Below are 23,684 nucleotides of genomic sequence, written 5' to 3' on the forward strand. Positions count from 1 at the left end.
TGATGAGCATAAGATACTCCAGTAAAAATCATAAAAAATCAAACTGATTTTGCTCTAAAGCAAACAAATAATATATAAAGACTGAAATGTATATATTTCACACACAAGCGCAGTAAAGATTTTTTTTTTACCTCTTAACTGTCCCCCATTTTTGAACATTGAACAAAGTGCACTATCCAACCTTAAATTGTTCTAATTCATGAACAAATGCATTTTGTAATATGATTTTGAATGCCCATTTCCATAGAAATGCAATGTTCAATGGGAGTTTGCAGCAGTGACAACAGCGTTCTGTAAACAAACTCATACACTCATTTTCAGCGACGCCCTGGTTGTAGTATAGCCTGTAGTGCAGGGTTCCTCAAATCTTGCCCTGGAGGGCCAATGCGCAGCAGAGTTTAGCTCCAACCCTGATCAAAATCACCTACTTGTGATTCTCTAATGATCCTGAAGACATAGATTAGCGTGCTCAGGTGTGTTTGATTAGGGTTAGAGCTAAACTCTGCAGGAAAGTGGATCTCGTGGGCCAGATTTGAGGATCCCTGCTATAGTGAATGTCTCAGTTTAGGTCCCCCCCACAAAGTTTGTATAGTTGGTATGTTCCACATGTTCCATCGATATACTGTAATCGGAATATACAATGCATTCGCTAGTAAATAACCGCAGCAGGAGAGTATCTTTATGTCAACACGCAGATTAACAGAAACACAACACTGCTGTGTGAAAGGAACTGGACCTGACAACGTTCTGTAACGTCATACAGTGAAAGTTAAAACTCTTCTGAAACTTAAAAAAAAAAAAAAAAGTTTTCTGAATCTTGTGTGTTCACAGTAACGATATCACAGCGCGTGAATACCACATTGAGATCTCACTCGTGCCATCTTGCCCTTAAAAGCGAGAATGATAAACTTTCATGAGGAAGCAGCACTGGTCTGATCGTTCAGATAGCTGATTAGTTTTAGGGGGCTGAAGCCCACTTAAAAAAGGGTCTAGAACTGCCCCTGTAGTACAGCACTATATATTTAATCATGTCTGGAAACTTGACAAGTGTGTTTTATTGGGGTAAATGATCTATGAGCATTTCACATATTTCTATGCACACTAATAATATGAAACTACTGCCGCTACAGTACGGTTATACACATTTATTGCATTTATTTTCAATAAAACAGAAAAAGGCTTAGACGATTCCTTATCCCGTGGCTCTCTCTAGTGGATAAAATTAATAGCACAGCCTTCATCTTCCAGTTGAAATGGCTGATAGTTTAGAATTTGATTTTGGCAGGGGCTATTTGAATACAATGAATTCTATTTACACTATTTAATAATAGGAGTATTTTCTTGCAGTAATAGTAGTTTGATGCTGTTCGTGTACTACTTAGTGCAAATAGTGGCCGATATCTGCACCTCATTATTGTAGTAGGCTACATTATAAAACAGTACAGGCTACAATAATAACGTATTGAGTGTAAATTATAATTTGTATTAAAATTATTAAATGGATGCCGCCCCTACGGTAAATGATCTATGTAACCAATAGCCACACGGTTTTTTAAATTTTTCGATAATTTCCTTCATTTTTATTGAAAATATATGCCCTTCCGATGTGATACGGGATGTGAAAAGGGAGAAGAATGAGTTCGGCAGAAGGCGGAATCGAACTCGGGTCCATTGCATCAAAAAACAGCTATTTCGAGCTTTACCACCTGTGCCACTGAAGCTGGAAGTTGTAAGATGTTTTTTTTTGCAGTGTTGTGTAACATTATTACACGTTGGTAGGCGGAATTAGTTTAAGTACCCTCTGCCAAAATGAAAACAAAATAATGATTAAAAATAGCCTACAGGAGCGTTTTATTTTCATGAGAGGGCAATCGAATGTGCCGTTCTCTTTTGGGCTCCGTACCTTGTCGTCTATCCGCCATAAACATTCATAAAGGGCGGCACTCGTCATTAAATTATGCACATATCCAAAAAGGAATTCATGATATCAGCAATTAAATGTAATTCTTAATTCTAAATGTAATTCTTAATTCTTGAAATGTTCATTCTTGATATCAACAATTTAATTGTCACTAGTGACAATGTTCATTTCTGACATCTGAAAATGTATTTCTGATATCAACAATTGGGAGGGTAATTTCTGATATCCAAAATGACTTTTGTTACTAGTAACAATCACATTCATGATATCAGAAATTAGCATTGTCACTAGTGGCAATTAAATAGTTGATATCAATAATTAAATTGTTGATATCAAGAATAGACATCTGTACTAGTAACCACGTGATTACTGATAACAAAAATAAAGGTTTTTACTAGTAAGAATTGTATTTCTGATATGTGAAATTCGAATTTCAACTAGTAAGAAATCAATTCTTGATATCAACAATTGATTTTGAATGGCAGCCTATGGTGACATTTAACTAGTGAAAATACAATTACAGATATCAAAAATAGCAATTGTTACTAAATCTAATTCCTGATATCAAGAATGAACATTTTAACTAGTAAAAATGCAATTGTTGAGATCAAGAATTCATATCCTGAGAATGAATAAAAGTCAAAACGGCTTGCCATATACAGCCCATTCATCAAGAGCAAGAGCTCCACCTCTCGCGAGATTTCCGTAGCTCGTCTTCCTCTCTCTCGCTGCGCTTCAGCCCACACTGACCTGACCCTGCCAGAGCGAAACAAGTCGACGTGCTGCCTACAACCGGCCCGGAGCCACCGTCCACAGTGCGTCCACTTAAGCAACGCCTTTACATCCCGACAGTAACAGTAACAGCGAGGACACCACCGCAGGTACGTGAAGCAGCGGCTTTATATCCAGACTGTGGCAGTGAAGTGAAGCGAAGCGCGAGAGGATGGAGCAGATCACACGGGGCCTAGCGCGCGGTCTGCTCCGCTGCTCCCTCTCCGTGCCGTGCCGCCGGAACACAGGCAGCCTTTCACTGGACAGGGGTTTGGATATAAATGCTGAGATCCAGGCTGGCGGTAGACCGAGAGGGACGCGAGCTCACGATGTTAGTTAATTTGTGCTTTGCGTGCGGGTTTTAAGCTGAACAAGCTGATGTCCGATCAATCCACGCCTATTTCTTTAAAGCTAAAGCTAAGCTAGTGATACTAATAAGTGCGATAGAGCTGAAGACATGCGCTTTCGTTCTCCTGCTGTGATATTGTCACTGTCTTTCGCTGTCGAGCTGAGAAACGCGCTTGACTAGGCTGTCCAGCAGGCTGTGCTTGAGCTGCTGGTTAGCGTTAGCTGCTCAGTCATGTGTTCTGGTCAGCGAAGTGTCAGTCAGTTCTTTAGTAAACAGGTCGACCTACTTTAAATCCCGACTGTCATGCAGTCGTTTCAGCGAGGGACAGGCGTTGTGTAAGGACTTTGCTCCTTGTCCTGACCTACTGTTATCTTATCTCGAAGGAGTGAGCTTTATTGTAGACCTGATGTAAATATCCACCTCACAGTGAAAAACATCTTGAGTTTTCATTGAAACGCTTATCGCTGCCACTGGAGCCTGGTTTGACTTTAGTAGTCCTGGTCCTTCGCACATTCCTCTCGATTGTCTGTCAGAAGTAGTTGGGTGGCTTTTAATAGTCGCTTTAAGTTTGCGCATGCGCACTGACGTGTCATTCAAAGCAATGGGAGGAAGCCTTCATGGCAAGGACACATGTGTCCAGACCTCATGAAATCACTATTGTGCTGTGGCTTTTAATCCATGCTTGGTGTAGCACACTTCTAAGGGTTTACTACTTCTAGCGGGTATATTTCAAATATACATTCATTTCTAATGGGAAGATAAATCTCAAATTTAGATGACTCCTAGATTGCAACAGTTGGGTTTCAGGAAGTAAAAATGGCACTCATTTTGACCATGAGAATTTTTTAAATTTTTTTATAAATAAAGTATAAAGCTTTAAAGACAGACCTACTGTGAGCTCCAACGATGTTAATCGATAGTATATGCGTTTGTTGAAGCCATCAGCCTGTATTATTTCAAAATAATTTTTAAATAATTGTTTTACATTGGGATTCCTGGTGAAAAACTGCATTTACGCAAGATTCTGCAAAGAAATCTCCACAAATTAAAACAAGCAAATTGCGCTCTTTAGCATCCACCCACTTCCAAGAAGCACTGCATGACTTCCTTTGCTCTCAAACTATTTAAATATTTGTATGTATATATTGCAAAATATGAATATCTCTCTCTCTCTCTCTCTCTCTCTCTCTCTCTCTCTCTCTCTCTATATATATATATATATATATATATATATATATTGCAATAAACGTAAAATATATAGTTTCTATATGCATAATCAACTAGTTTGATATTTATCCATAATTTTTATATCAGATTTTGCCGTTCACATTGTTTCATGTTAAAGATGTTAAGTACACAGTCTTATACCTTTTTGTCTGTTGCACAAATTTTTTTTGCTTCAAATCTAAATTTGTAATATTGTGATTCACCTTGCAACATCAAGTAACTAATCATGGTCATCGCCTGTGATGTAAATTCAAACATTGGCTTTTTATTAAAGGGGTCATATGATGCTTTTTTAAAGATCATTATTTGGTGTAACAGAATATGTTGGCATGCTTTAATGTTCAAAAAACATTATTTTTCAAATACTGTACGTTATTGTAGATCCTCTATGCCCCGCCTCTCTCAAACGCTTCATTTCTACAAAGTCCCTCCTTCTCACAAGCGCAGTCTGCTCTGATTGGCCAGCTGACCCAGTGCATTGTGATTGGCCGAACACCACAAGCACTCGTTGGAAATGTAACGCCCCTTACCATAATCACAGCTTAAGCTTTCAAAATAAATGTAAAGACAGTAAATAATGTCATTAGTTTTACCATCAGTTCAAGCCCGAAAGGGGAACAGAGTCGCGTGACAGACACAGTGATGAAGCTGGTATGTGTTTGCAGTACACAAGCCACGGTTAAGACAGCTGACTCCACTGTGATGTGACCCTGTCTCTCTCACATGCACACACACGATGCGCAAAACTCCGTATTTGAACAGTCAATAGCAAATACTTACACTAATAACAAAACAGTAGCTGATTCAGAATAGAATTAGAATATTTCCACATAGTGAGGTAGATATGTGGGGGCGTGTTGGAACGAGCCGTTTTAGGGGGTCGTGGCAGAGTCTTAACTTTGATAAAGAATATCTCTTTGGTTTTGAGACTTTAGTCTTTGCAACTTCAGGGATCTTATCTGTGCACAATCAGCTTGTAACACTCCAAAGAGAAAGGAAAACTTGAAATCGCATCATATCACCCCTTTAAAACACAAAGCATAAGTCTAGTCCCAAAAACATCTTTCAATAGAAAATGTCATTACAGAAAATTGTGTTATTGAAGCATTTTGTGAAGTCTGTAAGTTTGTTTATATTGGTGAGGAGCTGCTCTTTTCACACATTGCCACCTTTGCACCAATATTGTGTACCCTTATTTTCCTCTCTTTGTCTGAACCATTGTTCTGAGAAGTGTGTATTTAAATAAGCACAGAGAGGTTTACGTAATTAAGACAAGTAGATGACTTCATTTTCACTTCCTGTGCCTCCTGAGCTGAAACTCACAACACAACAAAGAAAGGCTTTCCTATCTTTATCCTTCATGTTTCTGAGGGACCATTTGAATGTTTTGAACAGTTCTGTACAAATTGATTAAAACGGGATATATTTCAGTTCATTTCCTAGTTCAGGGACTTAAAAGTCATGTGAGCAGTAGTCGATCATGGCAATAGCTATGTTTCCATCACCCTGTTTTTATGTGCATTGCATCAGAAACGAGTGATGGTAACACCAAATTTCGAAAAAGAAAAAAAAACGCTTAATTCGCAAAAAAGTTTTTATGCTTGCTTGAGGTGGTTTTTGACTATGAACTCACTAGGAAGTGACGATTTTGTTCTATTGGACTCGTTGGATGGAAACAGTGCTTGTTCGCGAATGTTTTATGCGATATTCCAATTTTGTGCATAAGTTAAATTTGCAGCTTTGGATGGAAACCCAGCTATTGATTGGCTGTGTTTGAATTGGAATATGTTGTGTGTGTACTGCCTCCAATTTGATAAAAATAGGCTGAAACGGTTTGCAATATGTAACGAAAAACGTTTAGTTGGCACCGTAATATGAAATATCAGGTTACCTCATTGTATTGCATTTTTAATTGTGGAATTTAGTTGTCATCTTGGAAATAATGCTGATTTTAATACATTTAAATTCTACATTTTTTAATACATTTTAAAATCATAGAAAGTATTTTTATACATTTTAAATGTGTATTGTTAAATTTTGGCAGCCTAATCAATGAGATATTAAAAATAAGGGTTATTACATCTGGTTGACCACATTGCATTGTGGGATACAATATCCATCCTAGTAAACTCTGTGATATACATATTGGAAAATATAGGCCAGATGGGTATTCCATGCATGCAGTTCGCATACTATGCTCTACACTACAGAAATAGAAAGCGTAGTATAGCAGTATGGTATTCTGAACATAGCCAGGCAAAGTGTTTACTAATCCAGATGAAAGTGTGGCATTGTGTTGTTGAGCAGATAGTTCCACTTTGCTTGGTACCAGCTACATAAAGCAACAGTCTCTGGCAGATTTGCCATAGCTAAACACCTATGCCTGTGGCAGCATTTACAGACGCACTGCTTCTAAGTGATTCACATCTTTGTTTTTCATTTTCCTCTTAGCAGGGCAAAGAAAAGTACACGTAGGTTAGAGCAAGTGAGCGCACCACACCCATCTCCACTTTGTTCTCTGTCCACAGGGCTGTGTGTATCTAACACACGTGAAGCCTAAGAAATGTTTCCACTTACTTAACAAGGAATATGCAAGTAAGGGCAATGAGCAGATTTAGCTTACACTTCAACAGCTGCTTGTCCTGTCTTGTATGTTTTCAAAATTCCTTTCCTGCGTTTGCCATAATCTAGTATGCTTTCACAGAAGTATTTTCACACAAGGATTATATTTTAGGCTTTTTTTTTTTAACATTTACATAAAATGTTTAGCTGACTAATTAGGGCTGCAATGACTAGTTGATAAGCAAACTAAGTGTAGTCATTTTAATCAAAACTACAAAATTTATTGTTAAACATTAAATTAATTTTAGTGTTCAAAAGTTTGGGGTCGGTAAGACTTTATGCTTGAGGGTCGAAAGTCTCCTATGCTCACCAAGGGTGTTTTTCTTTTATTAAAAGTACAATAAAACCGTAATAATATCAAATATTATTGCAATTTACAAAAACTGTTTTCTATTTTAGTATATTTTAAAGAATATTTTATGTAAGCAGGTATGATTGTTGATATTAATGAAAACTTTAAGTAATATTTTAAGTATAGATTTTAATACTTACGCCCATCCAGAATCATCATCATTATTATTATTATTATTATTGTCTTTGTATGAATGAAACTAATTATTTTTAAGTGTCTGATAATGGATATTGATTTAATCTTTTGTTTTATTTCTGTTTTTTCACATAATTAATACATGATTATTAAACTACGGCTGTAAAACATGCATTATGAATGTTTTGCTATAAATAATTAATTTCATTAATTATTAATGAAAACCATATTGGGAACTCACCACATGGTACCATTTTTTGGTAGACCCTATGATCAATAACCCCCCCCCCCCCCAAAAAAAAAGTGAATATCAATGGAAAATATGGCTCAGACCGGTTACCTTTTTTTATGCAATCATTATAATGGAAAATCGGAGAAATGCTGTGGAATGCATTTAAACATGGCAAAATGTGTTAAGCTGAGCTAATAGTACTACAATTTTTTTTCTGGTAGCTGAAGGCACAATCTGATTAGACAAAATATTTAATAAATGTGCACACACGGACTTGTGTAAATGACCTGCATTCCAGTTCCACCCTGATTCTATCTTGGCCTGTCATGGGACTAATTGTTGGTTAAGAACATGACATACTATAAATAAAGAGTTCATATGCATCTTTCACGGAAATGGTTTCTTTTGGCTAATTAATGTTGTGAGATGTGACCGGAAATTGGAGACTGTTAGACTGATGGCCTCTTTAAGGACTCCTGGGAAATTGCAGTAGAATGGTGCTCCTAAATGGATTCTTAATGTAATCGGCTTATCCATATTCCCAATACGGTAAATCTGTCGGATATGCGGAACTGAACAGACTCCAGTCAGACACAGAGCAAACGGCTGTTCCAGGACCTGGTGCTTCTTGTCACTGGTTTTCCTCACTGTCCTGAAGGCAGAATTCAGCCAGACATGTCATCCAGTACAACAGTGCACGGTTTGCTGTTTGCTTCACATTTTGTACGAAAGCACTCAACCAAACGTCCATTTTTTTGGCTTCCATCAAGAGGCCGTCTTTTCCTTGTTGCCTCGTTGTAATTAAACAGACAAGACATCGTTTTTTTTTTTCTTTTCTTTTTTTCTATGGTAGTAAATAGGGCTGCACGATTAATCGCATGCGATATTTAACGCGCATCTTGTCAGAAAGCCGGTTCTGTAATCAGCGGTAAATCTCCATCAACTGCGGGCTTTCACATGGAGCAGCATTAACTACACAGAGCCGTTGTTCACTGACGAGCTGCGCTAAAAATCGCGCAAATATGAACGTGGTTTGGCGCAGCTCGTCAGTGAACAACGGCTCTGTGTAGTTAATGCTGCTCAAACCGTTTCCTTCTGTCCGACTCAGAGTTTTTCATTATCATCAAATTATTGTTAACTAAAACTAGGGTTCGGTATCGTTTGAATTTTATCGATTCTGATTCTACTTCTCAATTCCGATTCCTATTGATTCCTAGTTTCGATTCCAATAAGATAAAAAATCATTTTTTAAGTCAAAAAAACATTTAGATGTCAAACATTTATTGTCTTTTTACAAAGCATTCTGTTGCAGCTGAATAACATGAGCAAAAATCAGCAGCCTACAGAATACTGCAAGAGGAATTTTGCCTATGCTTTAAAAAACAATACCACAACAAAAACAACTAGATTAATATAAATTTCAAATATTAAAGTGTTAAAGACAAGTAAACAGTCAGTAATAAGATAGGAACAAACAAATCAATTAGCAATATCATAAATAAATGCAACTGAACAAAATTTCAGGTACAGAAACTGTAATTAAAAGTTTAAAAAAACTGCATAGTTTTCTTTTCATAAATAAAATATTAGAGGTCGATCGATAGTGGATTTTGCCGATACCGATAGCTAGGTTGGACCACGCTGGCCGATACAGATTAATTAACCGATTATTTTAAAATTGATACTGAACAAAAACTAAAATAGTGCTTTATTAACAAAACCAGTACTGAACCATACTAGTAGTAGTAGTAGTAAAAACAAGGAACAATACTTACACAGCTTTCATTAATCTTAATGCTACAAATGGACTCAAGTGTTACCATTTCATTTCAACTGTCATGCTTAAAGATGCACATCTTTAAATATATACACAAAGGCTATAGCATTAAAATTATATACATATAGATATTGTATGTATACTCTCAGACTTGAAATGCTTTTATTCTTGAACACTTGATGATTATCTAATCAAAATAAAAGCGCAGCGCTGAGTCTAGGAGAACTCACCGGTATCACACACACTCTGGACACATCGCGTTCAACTCAAGCAGCGGTCTAAAACAGTTTATTTAATCACCAAACAGACACAAGTTTACTTCAAGAATTAACAATTTGGTATAGATGAGTTTGAAGTTCGGCGTTTAAAAAACAGAGCAAACGGAAAGAGAAAGTGCGACCTATATTATAGCTCTATAAATGAAGCACACAGACTTTATTAGAGCCACAGAAAGACAAACGTTTTGCTGAAAATGCACAATACACAATTCATTATGTACATTAACAACGATTCGGGACCAATATAATGTAATTTAAAGGAAAACTATGTGAATGGCGCTCTGTGGCGCGGCAGGATTTTCTGTCGGCTGCATTTAAATCCACGTCTGAAGTTTCCCGCTCTGTTCAGCATGCAGTATCATGCGTCTAAACAAATAGCACGGGCTGTCAATGATTTCAACCACTAGAGGCCGCTCTCGCACTGTATAATGACAGCAGACCCTTCTCAGCCGCTCCAGCAATGGACGCAACCCGGGAAAACTATCGGCATGGATTTTTGACGATAACCGATAGTTCCAGCAATCAACTATCGGTGCCGATTAATCGGCAAAACCGATACATCGGTCGACCTCTATAAAATATAGATAATTCAATTAAAGGGGTCATATGATGTGATTTAAATTTTTCCTTTCTCTTTGGAGTGTTACAAGCTCTTGGTGCATAAAGAAGATGTAGAGTTGCAAAGGCTAAAGTCTCAAATCCAAAGAGATATTCTTTATAAAAGTTAAGAGTCAACCACGCCTACCTAAAACGGCTCGTTCTAACACGCCCCCACATGTCTACGTCACGATGTGGGAAGATTTGGATAATGCCGCCCAAATGTTCACGCAAAGAAAGAAGGCGTAACTTTTATTCTCGCTGTAGTATTGCTGCAGCCATGTCGTGAAGGCGCTGTGTGTTTCGTTGTGAAAGCAAAACTACTTTGTTTGGTCTTCCAAAAGAGGACACAACTAGAAATCAGTGGTTAAGTTGTATTTACAACACTGTTCCAGAACAGTTCAACCCAAATATTCAGATGTGTGCTGCGCATTTTATGGAGGACGAGGACTGTTTCCTGAACCAGTAGCCTACAATGCGTCTGTGGCACAAAGGCTGTTTCTGTAAAGTGGGGCAGTTCCAACTTTGCATGGACAGTCTGGCGCTTCTGACTCACAGCCTGTTAGTATGTTTTTTTAATTTATATATAAATAATTTGCCACTGATGATTCAAACGCGAGTTTTGAGCAGTGTAGAGTATGCTTGTTGTTTGTTGTTTCTCCGATCACAAATGCAAACATGGTTTTATGTTTACGCAGCGCGATACGCAACGCATAAAAAGACAGTATAAGTCATTATTATGTCCCCACTGGATGCAACAAATGCCTCGTTTGTAATGGGTTTTATTGGTTTTGTCTCGTCCTGCTGGGAGACGGCATCACAGTATGTTAAGGGGCGTAACATTTCTGTCACACGCTTGAGGTATTCGGCCAATCACAATGCACTGGATAGCTGGCCAATCAGAGCACACCTCGCTTTCTCAGAATGATGAGCTTTGTAAAAATCGACACGTTTCAGAAAGGTGGGGCATAGAGAAGCAACAATAATGTACATTATATGGAAAATAATGTGTTTTTTTAAGCTTAAACCGCATAAACACATTGCATTACACCAAATAATGTTCTTTTTAGCAACATCATATGACCCCTTTAAAGTTATTAAATATATTCAGTCAAGATCAGTGAATGATTTTCTTTGTTCTTTGATTAACATTAATGACAGGCAGCGCATTTATTAGGCTGCTTTCTCTTTAACACCAAACACACGCAGATCTAAAAATACTGTACATGTGTGTTTTCTTTCTCATCTGTTTACATTCACGTAAGACAAAAACGGCTGTGTTTATGATGATATACTGACGTAATTTTCTGCATATTGGTCGACAAATATGAAAAGTCAATTTCGGCCCGGAACAACCTTTTCTACAGTGGAAATACACGGAATGGTTCGAGAACGGACACATACTGGGAACCCGTACCACAACCTCTGTTCTCTGTGCTCGCACTTGCGCTTCGTGTGCGCTGCATGCAAACAGGGCACAAGTTCTTTCCGTTCCTGCACTTAAATCGTTTTTAATCGCATTAAAATGCGAACGCAGGAATTGTTAAGCAGAATCGAAATGCACGCATCTTGTCGAATACCCGGTTCTTGGAAATTTGGAACCGGTTCTTAAAATAAAAAACATTACCTTAATTAAAATAAAATATAAAAAATTCAGCTAATTCCCAAGGCAACATTTCTCAGTTTTTTTAGTTTACTAAAATTACGGAAACTAAATAAAAAAACAACTATGTAGACATATTTTTAAAAAATTTATTAAAATGTCAAAAACACAAAAAAAGTACTAAAACTTTACCTAAAATGAAAACAGAAAATATAAAAATAAAATCTAAATCAAAATATGAACAAAAACTATAATAGTATATTGATACTAAAACCATTTTTTCCTTAAACGGCCACACTGAGGCTTTTTAATGGCTAAGCTTTGGATAGATTATCATTGAAGGGGGAATCAGTGCCGTTTTCAGATCTGCGACCACTCCGCATCCGAGTGATATTTTCCCGGCTGGATATTTTTGTTGTTTGCAAAGCCCCTCTGCACTTGAGTTTAGGATGTCAATTGAGTTAGCGATGGGTGTCTTGAATGACCGCTCTGGCTTTGCATAGCTCCACAGTGTCATCTGTTCAACAAACAAATGCTTTATTTTATATGATAGAGGCTGTTTTAGCTTTGTTTTTGCTAAATAATAGCTCAGTGATCATATTGCTCATTTACAGTCTTTGTTCTCGCTGAAAAAAGTGGATGTGTGAGAGTGAGTGTGGTGCTTAGCTTGATGTCAATAAGTAAACCCAGATTGCTGCCCTCAGCACACGTACTAATTGGATCATACCACTGCGAAAGGGTGGAGGTGGAACAAACAAGCCAGAAATATAGAGGAGGTGATTAGGTGTGATTTTTAGAGTAAGAGAAGCAAGTAAAAGTCAACCACCGAGGAGGCGGCGTTCCTGGGCAGTCGGTGAATACTGTTGGTTGGCCATATTAGAACATCTTATGCAATTTGCTGAATAAGTTTGCCAAGGTGTGATATTTTTGCTTTGCCTGAGGCATTCTGTTATGCATTGCCTGCTGAAAGTACAAATGGATAGCAACTGACAATACACAACTTTATCTCAAGATGTTTAAGATGATAATGAGATTGATTCTGATTCTGAGGGGGTAATCTGATGTGGTTTACCTGTAGGTCTGTTGCTTAGAATTAGACTACCACAAAAGCAATATAATATCCAAAGAGCGTTATGTAGTTGCAGGAAAAGGACGCCATATCACCATGTACACACTGCTGCTAAATACAGGGGTCACTCTTATTGTGCTGTCTCATTAGGCTTATATGTACAAATAATTGTTGGCAAACTGTTAGCAGCTATGTTTGTGGTTTTGCAGCTGCAAGATGTAATGCGGTTGCCACTAGGGGTGTGCGATGTTGACAAAAAGTAAAGTCTTGATATTTTTGGTGATAACATTAATTAGGCAATATTTTCTGGGAGTGCGTGCTTTGGGTGCGTGCAGCTGCTGTGCACGCATTAAAAACAGTGCCTGAGTAATGAATAGAGTTCTTTCGCTGCTTCTTGTTCTTTTAAAATCGCTTGAACTTGTAAATTGGCATATTAATCTGCGAATCACATGCGTGCCTATACTGTGGAGCCTGTTCCATACGTATCACAGATCAACTGCGATTTGTTTAACCCGTAATATAGCCTATGACATATCAGAACAATCATTAATTTAATAATTGAACATTTAATTTACAAGAAATCGTCAAATTGCTACTCCATAGCAATCGCATACAATAAAACGAAAATACAGAATAATTACAACAATCATTAACGCGCAATAAATAACAGTGTGTCATACACATTTTTCCCAGAACGTTCTTGCGACCCGGTAGCAACACTTCCACGGCTCGGTACTGGGTCGCGACCCGGTGGTTGGGGACCTCTGACCTAAAATGAAGGAAATCATCATTGGGAAAAATTTATTTGAAGTGTAATTTGACTGTTTAGTTTGGCTCATGTCCCATTAATTTATTTACATTTAGTCATCTAGCAGACTCTTTTATCCAAAGCGACTTACAAATGAGGACAGTAGAAGCAATCATAACTAACAAAAGAGCAACAATATGGTAAGTGCAAATGACAAGTCTCGGTTAGCCTAATGCAGTACTAGTGTGACCAGACTAGGGCTGTCAAGATGGCTGAAAAACTAAATTTGAATTTTTTTACTTTAATATGATCAATATTCTAATTTAAAAGGCATAATTTCAGTTAGGGGGAAAAAAGCTTTTGGCTTCTCTCCTGAGGCCACAAGAGGGCGCATCGAACAAAATATTATGCACGTTTCTTCAAAGCATAATAAAATAACACGACTATCTTTGAAAAAGTGCATTAACGTTTATTTAACCATATATAATTAGTTGCTTAAAGAGCAGGTCATATTGGTTTTTGAAAAAGATCTCTTTTGCAGTTTATAACGTAGCTATCCTTAAATGAAAACAATCTGCAAAGTTGTTAATCAAAAAGTGCATGATAAATAAATATATTGTCTCTCAAGAGAGTCGATTCTGAATCGCCTTAACGAGTCGTCATATTTTCGAATCTTTTGCCTGTTACCGGTATATGTCACTGGGTAACACATTTGCATAATCCCGCCTGCCCGCGAAATACAAACAGAGTCTGACCTGCCCACAAACACTTCCGCTAGTTAGTGTTTACATCATGTTGAGAAGACGCTGTGTTCAAGGATACCACAGAAATACAATTCGACTAACAAGCTCTCCGAACCACAACCTGTAAGTACGATTGATACGTTATATGTACATTTTCAAAGTGCTCAAAATATCACGTTTTTGTGCTAATATGTGATGTACACCTAGTGCAGCTTTAGGTTTCCAGGTAAGATATTGCTTTCTTACTGAAGTAGTTCTGATAATTCGCTGTGAACCCACTATTTCCTAAGAATGTGTCGATTAATGTAGACTGACGTTCTAATTACTTCGTTTAATAATAAAGAATGTAGTGTAGCGCACAGACTTTATAATCATTGTGAAATTGCTGTTTATTTTGCTGCACCGGCAGTTATAGGGTTAATGCGGGAAAAACGAGTGAGTTCGTTAGGCTGGTGCGCCTGTGATGCAGCTGTTCTGCGTTCTGATTAAAAGTTAAGACCGCATCTTTTGTCTGTCGGAAGTCTCGAGACATGTTTTTTAAAAGTTGAACTTGCATTCATTTTAAACATGCGGCTCTCTTGTGCAAGACGCGAGTGCAGCAGTGATAGATGTCCCTCTAGAAAATGCGGTAAATATGCGTTCTGTGTGAACGGCTTGGTTTTGGTTTTGACGTAAACAACATCTTCCCCGCATTGATTGTTCTCTTTTTCTGCGATATTTTGAATGAACAACGTAGCAGCGCCGCATCTAGTGGGTTCAACTGGATAGGCTAACAAAAGCGTTAAAATGCAACCCTTACATCGTCGTCGCATTTCGTGCGCCACTGATAAGGCTGCCTGACGCACACCTAAAATCCGAATGCAATGTTTTTGCATTTGAATGTGGATTTTTATTTTAAATTCGAAGAATATTCTAAATTAATTTTTTGTTTTACAGCCCTAGACCAGACGTCCCATTTTTTTTTATTTATATGGAGAGGGTGGAGTTATGACTTATGCTGCAGCCGGCCACCAGATGACGATCAAAGATTTGGCTTCACTTTTTAGGTCAGATAAGGCACACTTGGTCATTTCATTAGAGCACGAAAAATTGCAGCTGCTCTGAGACGCACAACAGTTTTGCTCCAGCTTTTTTGAACATATTTTTGTTGGGGAAAAACTGACAATATTATGTCCAAAATGTAACTCACTCAATATCAACTACATTTTTGTTCAACCTTTGTATAAAATCAACACATTTACGATCGCAATAATGAGCTGATATTTGGGAAAACTGTGTTCCTACTTGTGTGATATTACTTTATATCATATCTTACAAATATCCAAAACAAAATCTCATTCAGGGATATTTTTTGCCCTAATAACTTTTCAAGTATAGTGTCATCCAGTAGGCTTCATGAAGCATTGAATGGTTTTGGACTCTCAAGACTTGTTTTTGTTTGTTTTTTTGCAAAGTGAGTGACATACTCGATTATGTCAGCTCCCATATTGGTAAAATTGTAGACGATAAATATCGCACACCCTTAGTTGCCACTCCCAAACTTTTGCATTGTGTTAGTAAGTGACCATCTGGTTTGGTTAAGTAGTCTTGATATTATGTTTTTTTTCATGTTTGTATTTCGGCCAATTTTGATTCTTTTGCATTTGTCAAGTGGCTGTTTGGCCCTATTGTCATGCATCCTGCTGGACTGAACATTTGTGCTCAATTCTGTCTTTCTGTTCTTTATTGCATTCTTCAAGAATGGCGCTGGACATGGCTGACTCACAGTACCTTCTCATCCTGGCACCGTCGCTGGTCATTGCTCTCATGTTCCTCTTTTTCTGGCTCTTCATGAAAGAGACTTCCTACGATGAGGTTCTGGCCCGCCAGAAACGAGACCTCAAATTGCCTCCCGCCAAGCCCGATACTCGTAAAAAGAACGAGAAAAAGAAGAACAAGAAGAAGGAGACTGGCGGAAGTGGATTGGGAGGAGGTGGGGGTGGCGAGTCAGAGGAAGACCTGAGGGATTTTGATACATCTGATGCCACTAGCCCTATCTCGAATGATGAAGATTCTGAGGTGGTGCCCATGAGTCCACCTGTTGCTGCTCCGGTCCTGGCAGAACCTCCGTCCGGGATAAGAGAGAGAAAAAAGAAAGAGAAAAAGCCAAAAGCTTCTCCAACAGCTGCTCCAGTTGCTGCCCCAACAGTTGTACCCCTTTCTCGTACAACCCCAACTACTCCTCCAACTTCAGAAGAACCAGAAGTCAATGGTTCCAAACCTGCTGTCCGTAAGGATCCGCCCCTCCCCCTGACCAAACAGTCCAGCCCACCACAGCCTCAGGCCACGCCCCCTGCCCCCACTGAGACTACCAGCAAAAAGAAAGCCAAGAAGCAGAAGAGTGAGTCTGGTGAGTGGACTACCTACAAATAGGAATATGTCTTATGCAAATGCCATGCAATTGCTCCTTGAAAATGTGCAATGTTCTCATTCATGAGGGCAATCCAGCTTTTGAACTGTAAAGCCTAAAAGTATACTTTAGTTATGATGGTGGAACCTGTCATCACAGGTAAGAATAAGCCAAAATCAGACTAGAAAGGTTAAAATTCTCAGTTGAGTCAACAGTGAGAGCAAAAGGGAAAGATCAGTGAATCAATAACATGGGCATCTGGTCTGTTAGATATATGACAAGGTTTTGTAAAGCCCATATCACACAATATAAAAGGGTTAATTCAGCTAAACATGAAAATCTATCGTCATTTGCTCACCCTCATGTTGTTCCAACCATATGACTGACTTGCTTCCAAGCAGTGTTGAGCAAGCTACTTGTAAATTGTAGTGAGGTAAGCTAGCATTTACTCTACATTAAATGAAGCTTCACTACACTGAAGCTACCCTCTGGGAAATGTAGCAAGCAAAGCTACAGCAACATGGCAAAATAAGTTTACTACATTTAAGCTATTTTTTACAATTTCATTTTTATATTGAACCAACTTCATTCCAAGTCTGCGCTATCTCAGTGATCAATAAAACTATCAGTCAAACAGATAGGCAGGCATAATTGTTCAGTTCAGTTGTTTATTCAACAACTGTTTGAAACCAATTTGGAAAAAAAAAAAAAAAGGAATCCACATAAAAACAAAACCAGGTATCGAGAGTGTATGTTCATGCATTCGCACCTGGGTTTGCATTTCCGATTTGAGCTCGAGCTTCAGAAATGCTTGGAAAAATGTAGCTGGTGTGGACGCTACCACACTACTTGATCAATAAAGAGCTTTGCTACTGAAAAGTTATTTTATTCAGAAAACAGCGACGCTATTGAGAACAACACTGCTTCCAAGGAGCACAAATGGAGATGTTCTGAAGGTGTTCTGTATGCTGCTCTTTTCTCTGCAAGGAAACTATACCATGACCAGTGGTTGTGACACACCAAAAGGAGCAAAAAAGCATCATAGAAAAGTGGTCTATATGCTTTCATATCTCACTCGAGCAAATTCAAACTGCATAGTCGAGAAATATTTTTGTGGACTTATGAGTTCTATGGACTACTGCAATGCAGGGTCAGAAATGAACTTTTCCATTAAGGGGCAATATTTGCCCCCTAGGATTGATTTCCAGGGGCATATTTTATCCTTGTAAGGGCAATTTTTATAATTAATTATTCATTGTATCTGTGTTGCCTTTTATGCCAAATGCTTAAATTTAACCAATTGCATAAACCAATCAGAATACTATTAACTGTTACCAATAACAACGAACTGTTTCAAATTGTAAAGAAATTCTACGTTCAAAAAAAGACCTTGTAACAGAGTAGGGCTGCAATATTATGAAAAATAAATAAACATTATTACAACATCAAGAGGAATAATTAACTATGTCGATTAATAGAATACATATAAAAACATTTTTTTGTTTGGAGAAATGGCAGGTCAAATTTTGGCTCCAGACAAGCATTTTGGTTCATGATGTAGTCTAATGCAAATTACAATCACTGAAGCTTCTAATAGGCTAAATTAATCTCTTACTTGCATCGTATCTGCAGTTTATTGTTTCTAATGAGAGAATTCAGTCAGTAAAGTGCGTACACGCAACAGAACTCCGGTGTTTACAGCACTGACTAATCAAAAAGCCTCTGACTGGCCACATTTCCATTGGAAATGTGTGATTGGTTGTAATTCTCAGTGCTGCGAAAAACAACACATAAAAGGAAATCTGATGCAACGCACGCAGATCTAACGGTAATTCCCTGCATTTTAACATTTTATTTTAACTGCGACAGCCGTAATATATTTTGTTTAATTGTGCAGGGGTTGTACATTTTTTTTAACCTCATTATCTGGAATTTGTATGGTAGTTTTGTTCATTTTGGTAGTATTTTTGCCACAAGCCCCAGTTAAATTCTGACCCTGCTGTAGTGCATTTTAACTTGGAAGTGTTCATTCACCTCATTCACTGTTATTGTATGGAAAAAAGCAGCATGAACATTCTTCTAAACTTCTCCTTTTATGATCTATAGAAGAAACAACGTTAAACCGGTTTGGAGCAACATAATGATGAGTAAATGATTTTAGTTTTGTGTAAAGTATTGCTTTAATAATTCCTGTGGTCATATGTGTTTCAGTGGCTGAGGCACATGTCCAGTCCTCAGCCCCAGTCACTCAGACTGACTCCACCACCTCGACAAACCACCAGAGCAACCAAAACAATGAGGCTCCGTCCCCTGCTCCTGCACCCACCAAACATGGCAAGAAACAGAAGAGCGAAACTAACAAAGGTACTTGGCATCTTTTATTACAGTTTTTTTTTACAGTATCACACAGAAAGGGGAATATAGCTGGATTTTAATTATTTAGAAAATTTTTATTGATGCTTTTCCATTTTGAATAAGTTATAAGTATATTCATAATCAGCTTTTCCCCCTGCATTCTCCACCCTCTTGAAATTATAAAGGATGTCATCAATCCTGCCTTAGAATTTGGCCTAAAGAAGGCATATTAAAGGGATACTCCACCCCAAAATGAAAATTTTGTCATTAATCACTTACCCCCATGTCGTTCCAAACCTGTAAAAGCTTTGTTCGTCTTCGGAACACAATTTAAGATATTTTGGATGAAAACCGGAAGGCTTGTGACTGTCCCATTGACTGCCAAGTAAATTGCACTGTCAAGGTCCAGAAAAGTATGAAAGACATCTCAGAATAGTCCATCTGCTATCAGTGGTTCAACCGTAACGTTATGAAGCGACGAGAATACTTTTTGTATGCGAAGAAAACAAAAATAACGACTTTATTCAACAATTTGTCTCTCTGCATCACCGTAGCGCCATTTTGGAGAATTTGAGCTGAACACAGGCAGCGTACGCTCTTCTGTGTCAGCTGCGCCACAAGGATGCGCTGTTTTCTTTCTAATCAAAGGGTAAATACACGAGAAAACACATCCTTGTGGTGCGGCTGACACAGAAGAGCGTACGCTGCCTGCGTTCAGCTCAAATTCTCCAAAATGGCGCTAGGGTGATGCAGAGAGACACAGAGGAGACGAATCGTCGTTTCATAAACTGCAGCAGGAAAACGGCATCCTGAGGGATGCTGTGGAGAGATGCTCCACCACCAACCAGATGGAGACCAAGTGAGTCCTACCAACTGCCAAATTCCCCTCCTTTGGTCCACTTATAGTGTCAAGATTCCTAATGTAGTTTTTCATGATCATCTTCCAGCCTTTTTCTAAAACATTTTTGGAATTAAATAGGGTTTTCACAGAACAATTCATGTTCAGAAGTGGCACAAACTGTTAAAATGATAGTAATAAGTTATGAACTATCCCTTTAAAGTCAGACTGAAATGATCAGTCAAGCTATTTTATCTCAGAAGACCAAAGAAAGTGTAATTCCTCATGCTATGGCCACTTTAGAGCACTTCCATGTTGACACTTGGAATTTTCAGGCACTTAAGTGTCAGGATTGGTGGAAACACAGAAAATTTCCACAATCTTTTGCGTACTTGGATGGTTTACCTTTAATGTGTGTTTTCAGGCAGTCATCCGAGCTGAATAAGCTGCATTCAGAATGCAACGGCCTGATGAAAGAGCTAGCAGAGACCAAAAACAAGCTGCAGCAGGAAGAGTTGCAACGGAAGAGTCTAGAAGTCAACTACAAGCAAAATGTTTCCCAGCTGGAGGTGCCTGTCACATCATTGTCTCAAAGCCTTGCACAATACACATCTTTTAACAACTTAACTTTTTAACATCCCATGAGTCCCATTTTTATTATAACACCGAACAAGGCATTTACAAAATGTATAAAAGAAACATTTTTAAAAGTTTTATGATGTGTATAAAATATGTAGCTAACTACCTTGCACTAGTTTAGAGGTGTGATGTTAGTTTAAACAGTCATGTTCAGATGCTGTGCTAATTGACCTTCATTTGAAGAGTTTTGAAAGCTGTTTTAAAACCAGCGTCGCTTGCCCAGCTACTCATAATAAAAAAAAAATGCAGTCAGAACTGCACAAGGAAAACAGCCCCCTTTCCAGCGGTGCGCTAAATCAGTAAAATCATGTAATGTGACTTTTGCAAAATGGGACATGCTTGATTTATTAGAGTTGATTAGATTTATTCATGTTTTTAAAAGCACGAAAGAGAACTTGCGCTGTTCTTCAGGAGGATTTCTGTGCACGCGCTCAGAAACGAAACGGAACCCCGACATGTAAAGTCAACTTTTAGCTTAAGGTGCTTGCCTAAATACACGCAAAAAGGTGTTAAAATGTGGCACTTGGTGATTATTCACGTAAACCCTCATTGGTTATGTCTTCAGTTAACGTAAACAGTTGAGAATGAAAATATGTGTGTAACAGTAAATTGGATCCATGCGACTCTTAAAGTGACAGCAGGCTAATATTCCTGCTGCTGACTGTGTGCTTAATATTAATCAAGCAACAAAAAACAAAGAGACAATCACTCACTGCTCTTGACTGAAGGACTTTTGTAGCTATAATAAGAAACAAAGGAAGTTTAATTCTTACAGTGAAGACTATGCTGTTTTATTTTACATTTGATTATTCAGATTCTGTAGTAGACTGTTAACTGAATACTTGCTTAAAAAACGTAAAGTACTGTTTGTTTCATTTGTATCTTTTCTATTGTACTTGTCCTTTGCTTTTTTATTACTGACAGTTTAATTATTTTCAATAATTTGAGGACTGACTTTGTTTTTACTAATATTAGTTACCCTAGTATTCTGCTGTGGTATTGAGAATTGTGAAATTTCGCTGGTCTCTAAAATGTAGATGTCATAGCAACCTTATTTACAGAAAATCTATATTTGATATATATCGCTATCTTTATATAAATCACTCATATAATGTTTTGGTCATGTGGCCCACTCGTAATCGTGTTAAATAATTGTGATTACAATATTGACCAAAATAATCGTGATTATGATTTTTGCCATAATCGAGCAGCCCTACGGGAATTTTTAGAGAAGTGTTTTTGATTATTTCCTCTGCTCACTTTATGCACTTTGATTTGTATTTTTAATGTTTCAATTTCGATTTTCCTTACAACACTGCTTGTTGGCAGAATTAGCTTGTTACAGGAACTCTTGAAAACAGCTGAGCTTCTCTTTAATGTCTCTAAAATGTAGCATCTGTTTGTAGCGCCACTACTTTTAGCTACTTAATCCCTATTGAGTTGAAACTGTTTTGTATCTTTTGTTGCAGGATGCGAAACGTCGTTGGGAAGAGCTGCAGAACTATTTGCACAACGTGAGTGCAGAGAGAGAAAAGCTTCAGTCTGCTAAACAAGGTAGAAACACATGCACACCCTCTTACAGACATCAAGTGTTCTGCACACACCACTTAACCAGTGTCTTCTGTGTCTTCTCAGAGCTGCAGAATCAAATGATGGCTGTGGAGAGCGAGATAACCAGTAAAAACAAGGAGATCCAGACTCTCCACAGCAGCCTGACGGAAACGCTCATCTTTAAAGAGCAGGAGCAGCAGAAGGTCAAGCATCTGGAGCAGAAGGTCATGCAGCTGTTGGAGGCATCTCAGCACACCATGCAGCCTGACGACCAACTACAGGAACAAGTCCAGGTAGGTTCCTGAGGAATCACTGTACTCCTCGAACTCTAAAGAAGCATGTATGCATGTTATATGGCTGCAGATCATCACACAACGTTGTCGTTTATAGGATCTTCTTAAAGAAAACAAAATGCTGAAAGTTCAGATTGATAATCTTCAGACTCAGCTCAACACTCAGGTATGTGTGTGGGTTGCTGGATGAAGGCGAATCTGTCTCTGCTTGTTGGTGGACAGTCATGTTTAAGAGTAATTTCTTTGTTCCTCCTCTTAGGCTACAACAGTATCACATTTCGATGAGCTTCAAAAACTGTAAGTGATCAGTGCAAAGCTTCCTTGTTTTATAGTTTTGCACAAAGTAAGGCATGTTTCAGACTGCACATGTAAACGCAACCCTCTACGGACACCTTGGCAATTGAATCGCCATTGGCTAATAAAATTTTTTTTAGTTTACTCTCCAGACTGAAATACTATACTTATATATATTTATATATAAAACCATGAACTTAGAACTGGTGCTGGTGCTTTTTTTGGTCATTCAGTGTTCCTGTAAAAAATTGAAAGAAAGAAAAACGAACAATAATACTGATAAGATATTATTATTATTATACGAATAATAAGAACAATATAAAGCACACCAAAGATTAACGAGCTTCTGGATTCATGAATATTAATCAGGTTGTGTGCGTTCGCTCAAATTGATTTGCTGAAATCTAAACAGGGACGATAATTGGTGAGCACCAGCCAATGAGATTGTCGTTTGCACATTAGTTCCGCCCACTACCGGAAAACCCGGCATTTCTTAAAAGCTGAAGAATTCCAAAGGAACTCTGTTATTTTGGCAGGAAAATAAAACAAAGAATATCGTTTACGTGTATCACATCAATTCTGCATGTTATGTAAGTCTCTCTCTCTCTCTCTCTCTCTCTCTCTCTCTCTCTGCGCGTGTGAGAACACGCGTCAGCGAGATGTGCGCCTTCACACTAGAGTTTACGTTACGCCAAATACACAAACACAGGTGCGCTGCACATCCATTCAAATGAACTGAAAAATATCACAGATCGCTTAATGGAGAGTGAAACTCTGAAGTGCTCAGTCAGAGTGTTCTGTGAGTGAAAATCTATCTGTGCTAATCATACACTCAGCCTCCAACTCACACACTGGCAAGTAAAATCTGAGAATTGATTAGCCATTGGCTAATATTAGACAT

At 38.1% G+C, this 23,684-nt stretch overlaps 1 protein-coding gene across 1 annotated transcript in view; it reads left to right on the forward strand.

The window, feature by feature from the left end:
- Window positions 1-2,610: 2,610 nt before the first annotated feature.
- The window catches only part of LOC107561665 (kinectin-like), a 51,709-nt gene continuing 30,635 nt past the window's right edge, over window positions 2,611-23,684 (forward strand). Inside the window, exons 1-9 of the mRNA XM_016246137.1 lie at window positions 2,611-2,802; window positions 16,164-16,813; window positions 19,025-19,177; window positions 19,922-20,027; window positions 20,431-20,575; window positions 22,115-22,199; window positions 22,281-22,489; window positions 22,587-22,655; window positions 22,749-22,786. Coding sequence (XP_016101623.1) covers window positions 16,165-16,813; window positions 19,025-19,177; window positions 19,922-20,027; window positions 20,431-20,575; window positions 22,115-22,199; window positions 22,281-22,489; window positions 22,587-22,655; window positions 22,749-22,786 — 1,454 coding nt within the window. The 5' untranslated portion in view covers window positions 2,611-2,802; window position 16,164. The remainder of the gene's footprint in view (window positions 2,803-16,163; window positions 16,814-19,024; window positions 19,178-19,921; window positions 20,028-20,430; window positions 20,576-22,114; window positions 22,200-22,280; window positions 22,490-22,586; window positions 22,656-22,748; window positions 22,787-23,684) is intronic.

The sequence above is a fragment of the Sinocyclocheilus grahami genome, unplaced genomic scaffold (genome assembly GCF_001515645.1).
Source record: "Sinocyclocheilus grahami isolate Dianchi unplaced genomic scaffold, SAMN03320097.WGS_v1.1 scaffold787.1, whole genome shotgun sequence".
Classification (NCBI taxonomy): domain Eukaryota; kingdom Metazoa; phylum Chordata; class Actinopteri; order Cypriniformes; family Cyprinidae; genus Sinocyclocheilus; species Sinocyclocheilus grahami.